At 47.4% G+C, this 13,216-nt stretch overlaps 1 protein-coding gene across 1 annotated transcript in view; it reads left to right on the top strand.

The window, feature by feature from the left end:
* The window catches only part of FAM8A1 (family with sequence similarity 8 member A1), a 61,699-nt gene that overhangs the window by 42,464 nt on the left and 6,019 nt on the right, over positions 1-13,216 (top strand). The window contains exon 3 of the mRNA XM_086965114.1: positions 12,030-12,153. Within this exon, the coding sequence (XP_086821240.1) occupies positions 12,030-12,153 (124 nt within the window). The remainder of the gene's footprint in view (positions 1-12,029; positions 12,154-13,216) is intronic.

Raw genomic sequence — 13,216 nt, 5'->3', positions numbered from 1 at the left:
ACCTACTGCCCACACTGAAACATTTCCACTTAAAAGAGCAATACTTATGTCAAAATCGAATCCAGTATTTAATTATCTCATTATCACCCGCGTCCTACAACACAACAAAGTGACAGAAAAAAGAAGAGTGGAATAAATAAGTGAATCTCCCCTGGGCCCAGGTGAGCATGCAGCTGTTATACTTGAAAGATACTGGAATCTTCAGTGTTTTAGATAAGCTCATGGACTTGGGTACGTTGTGGGAACTGCCACGTTTAGTGTCCTACTGAAGTGATGTGCACCACAATCACTAAATTAGCTTCCTACTTCTTGGAGGATATTCAGTACTTGGTGCCTTCATCCTGGAGTGCCCATTGTAGGACATTTGCCTTTTCTGCATGGTTACCTCAGATTTATTTTTCACCTCTTGCTGGGCCCCATATTTTTGCTGGTTTTATAAATCTGAGCATTTTTCCCCTGTGAATCAGAAGTAAAGGGCCTATGCCCCCTTTATACATGGTCGAATTTGCATATTCCTAATTGGTATAGTTAACATAACTATAAGAACATAGGAACATAGTATATGATAGAAGATGTCATCAGTGGACTATAGAACCTATTGTGATATCCACTACAGCAACAGTACAAACAGGGCATGAGCCTACCCTGTGTAGTCAGACTGTACTAGTGTTTAATCTTCAATTCAACCTGTCAAAATACATCAAAACCTCCTTTTTAAATATAAATAAGACACCCCTAGTTGTCCACAAGACAGGTGCATGGCATTTAAAAGCAGGACATGAAGAAATGTAATGTTAGCATGTCCTTACAGTAACTAGCACCCAAAAGCTGGTTTTACTCGGGCAGGCCTAGCTGGCCTATATAGAAAACCTGAGTACAGATTAAAGCCTTAATATTGTATCTCAGGAATGGGAATAGCTAGAAAAATATTTAAACAACCATTTTTAAGTTATTGAAAATTTAATTTAGCGGAGAAGTCTGACTTTTAATAAATAGTAAGGAAAAAATGCATCTTAGAAAGTTACCTTTTCACTGCCTAAAGTTCGAGTTAATGGAGGCTAAATTTGCATTTTTTTCCTCTCCATTCTGCCAGCTAGTAATAAGCATTTGGATAGGTTTGAAAAAGTCCTGAAATTTTTCCCAGGAGTTCCTCTGAACTTTACTGTATGTAGGGTAGGGTCTGTGAGCATCCTTTTCGAGATTAGAGTTAAATCCTACTTAAATGTCGGGGGCGTGGCCAGCAACATGGCCGAGTGAGACGTGTCTTGACTCTGCTCCGACAGGCAGAAATTATCCGACGAACATACTGGCGGCATACGGTCCCTAAAATCGACGTAAATACATCATTGGGGTCCTACCTCTACTCCGACGACACCAGGCAGCGTGGGTAGGGCACAGATCGCCGACAATCCGCTGCAGCACTGGTCGGTGCGTGGTCCCCGGAGCGGCCTTCAAGATGGCGGAGGCCTGTGTTGGTGACGAGCAGTAGGACGACAGAGAGGCGGCCGGAGACCAGAGAGAACATCGGCATTGTTATGAGCCTGGAGACGCATTTCCGCACCACCTGAGGTATCACAGGGGAGTGCGGAAGGCCTGGGGAGCTGTGGCGCTGCTCCGGACATCCGACCTGGAGGAGGGACGGACAAAGCGCCCGACAAGAACAGCGGGACGGCGCTTCACTGAGGGGCGCCACGGAGCGGCCGCCGCGCCCTGCACCTAACGGAGGAGCCTGTCTGCAGCGACCGGAGCCCCCGCTGGGATCCTACCCCGAGGCTGCAGCGGGTGAGTCCGCGCCAAAAAGTCCCTGACACCGCCTTAGGAGGCCAGCCTGGAGGCGCTGGGAGAGGTGGCTGATGAGGGCTGAGGCCTAGTGGCAGTGATTGGAAGGGGGAGAGGCACTACGAGGGACCAAGCAGAGAGGTCCACGGAAATATAGAGAAATATAGAGAGGAGCTTGCTGCGAATCGGGGCGCACCCCGACCAAGGGGGACAGGGGCGAGCCACGCGGCGGACAGAGGTAGGATTACACCCTGGGGCCTGGGTGGCGCGAAGGAGTGCCTGGCCAGCAGAGGCCCCCCAGCAACACACAGTGGTCCCCAACACTGCCGACTGGCGAGCCACACAGAGTGATTTGCAGGTGTGGGTGCAGCTGTGAATGACCTGCTTGGGCGAGACTGGGCTGCCTGGAAGGTACGGGCCCAGGACCCCCCTTTGGCTTTAGCTTCAGACCCGGCTAATTGAGACTGCTGAGATACCTGTGTGCACCCAGATTTGCTGCCCCCTCTGCCCCCCTCACCCCCCGCCTCCTTCACTCAGGGGGATTCTGCGTTTGTGCTCCGATCAAGCATATAGGGAGATCTTCCAATCAAGGGGCCTGGGAGCGGGGGCTGAGGCGCGGGCCCGAACGACACTGCACTACAGAGATACCTGGGGGTGAGTGCTACACAGCGAGGCAACTTTTGCAAGCCAAGGGATAAAGACCCCAAACCTCCCAGACAGGGGACATTGGACCGCTATACTAAGGCTGGCTCTCCGCAGGAAGAAGTCTCTGCGACCACCCACTCGGACACAGCCTTGCTGATGAACGCAATACAGGCCTCCCGCGAAGCTCTCGAGAACAAAATTGGTGCGGTGGGGTCAGAAGTAACTCTGCTACAACAGGACCTCCGAAACCTGGCAGCAAGAGTGACAGAATCAGAAACGCGACTAGGTGATGCGGAGGACACAATACATGACCTGAGAAAAGGAATGACGGAGCTCCAGTCCTCCCATAAGCAACTACAGTGGAAGGTGGACAATGCTGAAAACAGGGCAAGACGCAACAACCTCCGCCTTGTGGGATATAGAAAAGGAATCGAGGGAGCCAACATGGCGGAATCCCTGTGCGCACCTTCCCCAAGGAGACATTCTCAACTTGTTTCGTCATTGAAAGGGCTCACCGTGCGTTATTGGTTAAACCGCCAGTGGGAGCGAGACCTAGGCCGGTCATTGCCCGTTTCCTAAACTTTGTGGACAGAGATATGATACTCCGAGAGGCGAGAAAACTAGGGGAGATTCGTCTTGACAATGCCTACATAATGATTTTCCCGGACTACAGTCAGGAAGTGCAGAGGCAGAGACACTCCTATGTCTCAGTAAAATCCAAACTAAGAGACCTCCAAATCCAATACATGCTATTTTTTCCAGCAAAACTGAAGGGGATTCATAAGGGCAAGCCGCTCTTCTTTCAAACCCCGGAGGAGGCATGGCATTGGCTCGAGGAGCGCCCAACGCTTACCCGGAGGGATCCTGGGGCTTCAACAGCCGATAAGTTGGACGGGCTCGCTGGGGGCCCTGGAGTGGTACCTAAGCCACACAGCTCCCGACGAGGGCGGCGAGCCTGTTCCTTGGCTGCAACCCTGTATCACACGGATGGCCATACAAGACGAAGACATTGAAGCGCGGCCTCCCTGGGCTCCCAGCGAGCCTCGGGATCTCGCTTCCAGTGTCTGGCAGGGAAAACACGCTCCGAGGGGGACGAAGATCTGCAGTGTACCTCTTCGAAGGGGGAAGAAGTGGATGAACAGTCTCTGCACCCATTGGCGCTGGAAATAACGGAACTGGAGAAAGGACAGATGCCAGAAGATGTGGCCTCCCAGGGGGACCCCCTGGACTCTAATTCATGAAGCTAGGACCGGTTTGGCCGACCAAGAGACGATGGAACAAGCCTGGAGCACGCAAGTGGGACACCCCCCTCCCCACCTCCTCTCTCCCCCCACCCCCCCTCCCCTTGCTTGTTTGTTCTGTTTCTCACTTTTTCACTACTTGATTTTGTTTGCCTTGATTCTTCCTTTCTAGTTTTGTATTATTTCTTTGGGGCTTGACCCTGATGGTTCCGGGGTACCCATAGGAGTTGGAACCTGTGAACTAAAATTCCTGAGGGAGGGCGACAGACCTCCACCTGCCCTAGAGTCTACCTCCATGTGTTTTTTGCCGGGAGGGGGTCATCGGGGAGGAGGAGGTGGGGTGGGTTGGGAGAGGGAGGAAATTACTAGGGGTTATGGGTTATGTGAAAGTTGTTCTGTGTTCAGGTCTCAGTTGGATTGGCATATGGCATACAGCTCCACGCATCCGGGCACACACTCAATCATACCCGCCCATGACATACATAAACCTACTACTACAATGTGACTGCTGCAGATACCCACGATGCCTCTGAGAGTATAGAGGGGATGGGACCCTATTGGCTGCTCACCTGGAACGTAAACGGTTTGGGGGACAAGATAAAACGGGGGTTGATGATGGCACATATTAAACTGTTGCACCCAGACATAGTTTGCCTCAAGGAGACCCATCTTAAGAGCACAAAATGTGGATTCTTAGCACGAGGAGCCTATAAAGTCTTAGCACATGCTGGATACGCATCCGGGTCCCGGGGGGTTGCTATTTTGATTAAAAAGTTTACTGTGACTCGAATTTGGATAGATCCACAGGGGACCTATGTAGGGGTGACAGGAACATGAATGAGACAGCGGATCACTATAGTCTCGGTCTATGCCCCCCAAAACAACAGGCCAGGACTCTGACCTGGATGGCAGAAATAGTGCTGGACACGCCAGATTCACTGCATATCATGGCCGGAGACTTTAATGACGTCATGTCCACCCCCCGGACCGGTCAGAGACACGACTGGACGTCTCCCACACGACGCCTCTAGCCAGAACCATAGGAACGTTGGGGTTGACAGATGCCTGGAGATTGCTACATCCTAGCACGAAAAGTTATTCTTACTATTCAGGGGCGCACAACGTATATTCACGACTAGACTATGTCTTCCTTCCCCGACACGCCCTAGGGACTGACGACGAAGCTGACTATTTGGCACAAGGTATCTCTGACCACTCGCCGCTGTTGGCCCGACTGGGAGGTAGGCCGCGATCGCGGACGGGGGGGGGGGGCTGGAGACTGACACCATGGGACCTACAAAACCACACAATACTTCAGGGCCTCCAGGCCGACACCAAGGTTTACTTCGCCGAAAATTCAGGCTCCGTGCAGTCAGGGGTCATCTTATGGGAAGCCTACAAAACAGTACTCCGAGATAGGGCGCAGAGTAGGGTATCATGGGAGAAACTGCAAGTTCAAGAGGAGCTGTGCACACTGGAAACTAAAATGTCAGGCCAGAACGACAACACTTAACAGATCGAGATCCACAGGTGCTTCAGCACCTGCTTGACGCCCAGCAACAGTACAGGGACCTGGCCACTAACGAAGCAAAAGCACAGGCACTTGCCACTCTGCACAGACTGTACGATGTCTGGGACAAATCTGGGAAGCTCCTGGCCTAGCTGAGTCGCAGGGAGAGAGACGCACGGTGGATAGATGATGTGACTGATCAGCAGGGACAATTACATAGGAGGGGGGCACCCAGATAGCCCATGCGTTTGCCTCCTATTTTCGGGATTTCTATGCGGACGATAATGACACTACTGAAGCCGATATCACGGCTTCGGAAATAAGGGAGGCGATAACTAGGCTTCGGCTGGGGAAGGCACCAGGCCCAAATGGTCTCCCAGCCTTCTGGCACTGTATGGAGACGCAACCCAAGATGGAGAGCTCCCGCCGGACCTCCGAATGGCCACGATTGTGCCGATCTATAAACAGGGCAGGCCGTCAGACGCCTGCGAGTCGTATAGACCGATCTCTCTCCTCAATGTGCAGGCCAAATTATTGCCTACGGTTCTGGCTCTTCGATTACGCCGGGTGATTTCCGGATTGGTGCACCAGGACCAGACAGGATTCCTACCGGCTAGGGCGACAAGGCAAAACCTCCGACGGACCCATAACTGGCTTATGGAGGTGAAGCAGAGGGAAGACCCACATATGTTCCTTTCATTAGATGCCGAGAAGGCATTCGATGCGGTCTATTGGCCCTTTCTGGAGGAGACACTGATCAAGTTTTGGGCCGGCCCCAACTTTCGAAGATGGGTGAGCCTACTATATACGGATCCCAGGGCTCGGGTAAAAATAAATGGTGTATTGTCGGAGAACTGCCCTGTCCGGAGGTGGACCCGCCAGGGATGCCCCCTGTCCCTGCTACTGTTCGCCCTCACGGTCGAAAAAGTGGCGTGTAATATTCATCAAGCAGAGAGGGTACACGGCTTCCGCATCACACAGGAGGACCAACAGGAGGAGAAGATCTTGTTGTATGCCGACGACATCCTTCTATACGTGACGCAGCCGATGATCACGAACCCGGCGCTGTTTGAACTTTTAGATAGGTATGGCTCCTTCTCAGGCTACAAGATACATTGGCACAAATCGATCTTATATAGCCCACGCCTGGAAGAAGATTGGCCCCCACTTTCGGGAGCCTTACAGGTCACCCAGTCTGGATTTAAATATCTGGGGGTCTACCTGACAACTGACAAACAAGTTTCCTATCAAAAAAATATACTTATAGTAATTCTAAACTTTGCAGAAGACGCCCTCCGATGGAAGTCCTTGCCTTTGACGATACTAGGCCGAGCAGCAATGTTCAAAATTATCACGTTGCCACGATTTCTGTACACCCTACAGAACGAATATTTTCCCCTACCCTGACAGACGTTCCAGACAATTAATGCCGAACTGCACGCCCTTCTCTGGCTGGGGAAGCAACCTAGAGTAGCCCTAGCTACACCAACGAAATCATCACAATGGGGGGGATCTCCCTGCCGGATGAGGAGGCCTATTACTGGGCTGAGCATCTTGCACCGATAAATGAATGGCTGCATGCACCAGCGGATCACCCGACCTATAGGTTAGAGAGGGCCACCCTGGCGCACCGCACTAGTCTGCACTATTTGTACGGGGGAACTGGGAGGCGAAGGCTACTACCGGCCACACAGCTTACCATAGATACTTGGGACAGGGCGACGAAGATGATGGGGTGGACACACAAACCGACTAAGCAGACACCGATTTGGACTTGCTCGTGGCTGAAAGAACTGTACAAGCTTGCCGGCTTTGGTGGGTGGGACGTCATAGGAATTTCAACGCTTGGAGACTTAGTGAAAGGAGGAGAGCTCAGGACATATGAGTCCCTGAAGGCGGAATATGAGCTAACCCCAGGACAGTTCTTCAAATATGCGCGATTGCGTCATGCCTGGAAGGCCGAGGCGGCGTTAGCATCACAGCTACCTGAGTATGCCCCCCTGGAGGGTCGACTGCTACAAGAATAGGTTCCCAATAAACTGGTATCCTTGACATATAAAACGTTGATTAATAATGCACCGGACGGATTAGGGAAATTAAGGACAACCTGGGAGCAGGATGTGGGCGATATGGACACCATAGACTGGGAGACTGCCCTGATGCACCACAGGGAGGTTGCAATCAAGACCCGATTACGTCTCATCCAATATAAAATACTGCACAGTTTCTATTACGACCGGGTTAGAATGCACCGCATGGGAAGGGCTAGTGATCCTTGCTGCCTGAGATGCGGATGCCCGCAGGGAACCTTTTTCCATACCTTGTGGGAATGCCCCACCATAAACACTTATTGGACACATATACTGGGTGAGCTCAGTAAAATCCTTGAGGTGACGTTACCGATGGACCCTAAGTTTGTATTACTGGGAATCCCTACGGAAATAGATCTGACTCGCCCGCACACGATCTTTGCCCTGCTAGCCCTAGTGGTGGCAAAGAGAGATTTGGCACGTGAATGGGGAGCCCCATTGCCCCCAAAGGTGGGAGATTGGTAGAGAGGAATGGAGATGTATATGGCGGCAGAGAGAGTGACATATAAAGCTAGGGGCTGCCCCCGAAAGTTTCACAAGGTCTTGGGGAAGTTGAGGAAGTACCATGGATTTGATGCAGGGCTGGGGACTTCCTGAGAAGATGCTGGAAACATCGGCCAGAACATTTCCCTTGGTGCATTTATTGGCCTATGGCTCAAGAAACTAGACATACAGTTGCCCCCTTTGGCAGAGGACACGTGGGGACATGGTGCTCGACAGGAACGGACAGTGCTGAATTGATCCATGCAATTCTAGTGAAGTGGATGGGGGGCGGGGGGACGGGGGGGGGGGGCTTGGTGAGCTGGAAAATGAACTGTGATGTACCAATTATCTGTGGTTTGATTCAAAATTCCAATAAAAATAGTTTTAAAAAATCCTACTTAAATGTCAAAGTATGCTTGACAGGTCTACTAGGTTTACAAATAGGATTTCGGTGTGCAGAGAACTGGATGCCAAGATAATTTTTGTGTATCCACTGTCTGGTTGCTGAAGGACCTGCTCTTTCACAGCAGACTTCTGTCTCTGGGCTTTACATATAACCCTTGGGGTGCACTTGGAAGGAAGGGAAACAAGATGACAAAACAATTCTTCTGTATCCACTGTCTGCTTGCTGGAAAAACAATTCTTGTTCTATCAGACTGCTGTCTCTGGGTTTATTGAGGGCACTGTGGCTGTCAAACTGGATTTTAGTGTTAAATGTGGGAGGATTACCAAAGGACACTCCCCACATACCTCACCGTCCCTCAGAAGCCAAGTTGAATGTGGCAGAAGACTTTTGCCATCTTGAAAATCGCAAAACTGGGTAGGGTTGGCTCCAGGAACTTTTGTTTAGGGCAGGTCTAGGAGCCCCATCCACTAGATCATGCCAGGTGTAAATTTGGCATCTCCAGGCACCCACAGGCACCCACTTCAGAACAATTCTGCACCTGAGGAAGAACTGAAGAGGACTAAACCTGCTGTCTGCGACTGGAGAACTACTGGACCTGCTCTCTCTTGTACCCAGGACAAACAATTGGGCTTCAAGGGTCATAAGGCTGACCTCCTGTTCACAATACAGCTGTACACCATTGTACAAGAGGCCTTTCCAGCTACTGGCTAGCTGACCAGTGGACTTGGACAGAACCTGTTGTTGGCCTCTTCCTAACAACCTATGAGTCGCTAATTGACTCCCTTGAGGTCATGGGAGGATTTAGAAGTGTATTCCTGTGGTGGATTGGGACTTAAAGGACTAACTTCAGAATGTCAAATCTTTTACCATGACAAACCTGGTTAGTGTACCCAACCAGTGCTTCATTGTGGTTAGTCTCATATTGCGCCTATGTTATGGTCTACCATGACTATTGACTATTATTGGCACTTTGTGCTTCTTGGCTCTTTTGCTACTTAAAACTTGAAACGTTGAGATCTCTGGTTTGCCTTATTGACTTTTTTTAATTGTTTATTTTTTATGTTTTATTGAATATAACTCTATTTCTAATTCATTTGGCATTTTTATTGTTTTGCATTACGACTTTATTACTGTTTTTGTACTGCATAAATTCTTTACATTATTGCCCTATGTTAAGATGTCTGCTCTGTGCCATAGCCACCATTGGGTTGAGATCTTCTCCCAGGCCCTAAGTGGTATGATTTGACTTAAACGTTGCTTCAAAACTGAATCACTAACATCCTGCTTTATCTGGGTTATAGTAACCCTTGTGGAATTCAACCGGACACTATAAAGGAGCTAGGGAAAAAAACTGTGGACAGGCCTTCCATAAGTAGTCAAATTAAATCGGATTACATTGTGGCAAGATAGTCCATATTCATTCACTCAGAGTTTTGTAGCAGTAGGCCAACAAAAACACATTACCTGCTTGGCGCATATGATTATTCAGTGAAATGTAAGCACAGCAGTGCCATTCTGATGTGCGATAAAGGGCTAACGTCAAACAGAAGAACCAATGCTGAGAAAGCAAAACTGCCTGAGAGATCAAGACCACAAAAGATGGTGAAAAAGGAGTCCAATGTATTGAAGCAGAAACGGAGACCTGCAGGGCACGTCTCTTGACTCCTGGAGCCTGGAAGAGAATTCTTGTAGCAGTTAAAAGCAAAGAGGTCTTGGACATTGCGCAGCACAGGATATGTCCATTTGCAGAAACAATGAAGAGGGGGTTTAATGCTATCAAAAGAATGTGGACTTCCAAGACTGGCTCTGATTGGTGGATAACGGAATGCTGACAGTTTTGCTTAGGTTTAGCTTGCCTATAATAGTTTCTCTATGGTAGGCATTTCTTCCTCTATTCTTTGCAAATATTGTAGTTGAAAATGCAATTAAGATATAGTTAACAAAGTAACATCAAAAAGTACTTTGGTGAGCCAACATTTATGTTGATGGGTAGTTAGTTCACTGACCGAGGCCAGATTATTTGTGGTGTTATTCTTCTGTGGACTCGCCAAATAAGTAGACGAAAATATCCATGCAACCCTTCTCTCCCTTTGCCCGGTCTTGCTTGGGTAGCTGCTGTTAACCAAAAGAGGAAACACCAAGACATGTTTTATTAGAGTTCAGCACTTCGTTGATTACACTGCCAGTGATTGGTAGTGTGTAGAATAATCCACCTTATTTAAAGGGATATATTGGTGCAAGAGCAGAAGAGGCCCTTACTTTTCCTAAGCAAAAGGGCAGTTTGTGGCTTATAATGTACTGTTATACTTATGTGATTCTGGATTTTCTGGCTTTAGATGGGAGCTTGTGGGATTGTTTGGTGTCTAAGGATGGGCACAGAAAGCCTGAATGAACCAGTTTTATATTTGCTAATCAATATTAGTTGGGTTGTACTTGGTGCAGTGCAAGCAGTTTTAAAGGTTCTGCTGTAAACACACAGTCTTGTATAAAGTAGGGTGGGCACAAGGAGTTATATGTTTGAGAGGCAGCAATACCATACCACCTGCACCATACCATGTACCCATGTGCAGGATTACAATGTTTTATATATTAATTCAAAATGTCCTAGAAGTGGTGACTGGATCGCCTGTTACCATGGAAGGAAAATTGTTGCTGTGGTAACTCGGGCCTAAATACTCAAACTCTTGTGGGTCAGTCGGATTGTAGTGGGGAGACACAACTCAATACCGCTTTGGAGAAGCGATGATCCAAACAAATTTGATGTCTGGTGTAGCAACATGGACGGGTTCATCCGGTGAAAATGGTAGTGTATGAAGCCAGAGGCTGCCCAAAGAAGTTAAATGGGATTTGGGATCCTTGGAACCAATATATGGACCTGTTTGATTTAACAAATGCTGAGATAGTGTTACGCTTTTCTGTTCTCAGGCACAAGCAGGATTTGTTGATAGTTTCTAATTGGGAAAATAGTTTAATCTCTGGTCTAATCGACAGATGTCTCCAATGTTTTGGCTGATGTTTGGGCTGACCCAATTCTTTTCTTTTTATTTCATTATAAGAGAAAATCAAGTGCAGGATGAAGACCTAAATGGCATTTAAATAACCTGAATGTTCCGTTCTGAGATAACACTTGACTCCTTAGTAATCAAGGTACACATGCATTACTTCTGTTTCTAACAAATATCCACCTGCGGAAAGCTGTGGATAGACTTAAGCAGGTCATAGTTTGAGACAGGCAGTGACTTGCATCTGATGGTGTATGGAAATGGGGAACCTGAATCTCTGTTAAACGGAGGTAATCTTCTTTGTCGAGGGCCACCCTCCATCTGTAAGTTAGAACTTAAATGTTGGTGTCAATAATTTCAGGTATACAATAAAACTGGTTTCCTATCCCAACATGAGGTAGGGCATGAGAATGCTGTTTTGGAACTTTAAGTATTCTTGGAACGAGGATGTCATACTAAAGAAGGTCAGGAGATGTTTGGAAACACATTCTGTAGTATGTAATATGAAGGTTTGTTATTTATGTTGCCACTATGCAGTGGTGGTGGTAGCTTCAAAGATGTGCAGGCTTCTACTTTAGTGGGCAATAGAAGGGAATTGGTCCTGTGACAGTGGAACATATAAAGTAAAATGGCCACCTGGTGTTAGAGTTTATGTTAAGAATTTACAAGTTAAGTAACAGTTTAATGTGGACTGAATGTAATCTAAAGTTTGTGTGTAAAGACATAGTACAATGTAAATGTGACCAATAAATGAAACCACATTCTGAGCCAATCTTCTTCCCTCAACTGAACACTGTACTAGAATATAGAATGATTCGAAACAGCATATTTGTGAGTGAATATATTAAAGTCTTCAGTGTGTTTCCTCTGCAGGGACATTTCAAAGTTTGCAATGCATTATATAATCGAAGAGATAGACGAAGACACATCAATGGAAGACTTACAGAAGATGATGGTTGTTGCCCTCATCTACAGATTGTTGGTCTGTTTCTACGAGGTAAATTACTTGAATACGTAAATAAAATGCGGAGAAATGGCACTGTTGTACTTTTAACTTGCAAAAGCACCTTAGTGGTTGCTAACTAAGAAGAACGTGGATCTTGATTTACAAAGCCCTTCATAGTAAAAACTGTGAATCCACTTCTGTTGTTTAACTGCTACATTTGGAAAAGATTTGTCTTTCATGGGATCAAAAGGAATTCCAGGAGGGGTCTAAGAAATTTGTGACACCTATAGGTTTCGAATAGTTCTCCAGTTCTCACATTTATGAGGAATTGTGTATTTGCCCTATTAACAATTTTTGCTCTCCATGGGAGGCTATTATTCTGTTTGGAAGAAGCCCTTTCCCTAAACCTCCTTTAAATATATGGTTGTTCTCTTCACTTTTCCGGTCTTAAAAGGCCCTTGATCTTGTTTATCAGAGAAATAAATGTGCATGCATTGCCAGAGTGGGCAACTACTAGCTAAAGGTAAGTGAATACCAACAAATATATGGTTTTATGGTAAAGTTAAAATAAGTGGGAAAGTCACCAGGCCTGTGGTTTCCACTGTCATAAAAACGCTTTCTGATCATAGAATCCCACGTATGCTTCTTGGTGCCCTAGGGGCATGTGTGCGCAACATGGCACTTTGAAAAATGTGCTGTTTTGCATTTTTCACAATTTGCACATGGTTACCTTCAACTTGAAGTTTATGGTAATTAGCATTTCCTAAATGCACAGTTTCCATTCAGGAAAGACTTCTCACCTGTGCATTAGGGATTTGCAAATTGTGATTACCTATTTGCATTAGCAATTTAGGTAATCGCAAAAAATTGCGGTTACCTAAATTGCGAATACAAAGCCTTTCATACATATTGAAATGCCTTTTTGCGTTCACAAACAGGTTGTGACCTCTAAAAGGCTTGATACATGTGGCCCTTAGTGCTACTTGGGGGCACAAAGGAAGTTTGTGAATTGCATCCATAGTGTTGCTGGCAATTTTGAAAGTCAGTGGTCCAACTGTGCAGAGACTAGGTGTTGCCCTACACCAGGAAGAGTTGCCGCTGGTTTTGTTCTGAA

Source organism: Lissotriton vulgaris, chromosome 4_1, assembly GCF_964263255.1.
Source record: "Lissotriton vulgaris chromosome 4_1, aLisVul1.2, whole genome shotgun sequence".
Lineage (NCBI taxonomy): Eukaryota > Metazoa > Chordata > Amphibia > Caudata > Salamandridae > Lissotriton > Lissotriton vulgaris.
The sequence above is the reverse complement of the archived record's forward strand: the minus strand, read 5'-3'. Positions and strand labels throughout refer to the sequence as shown.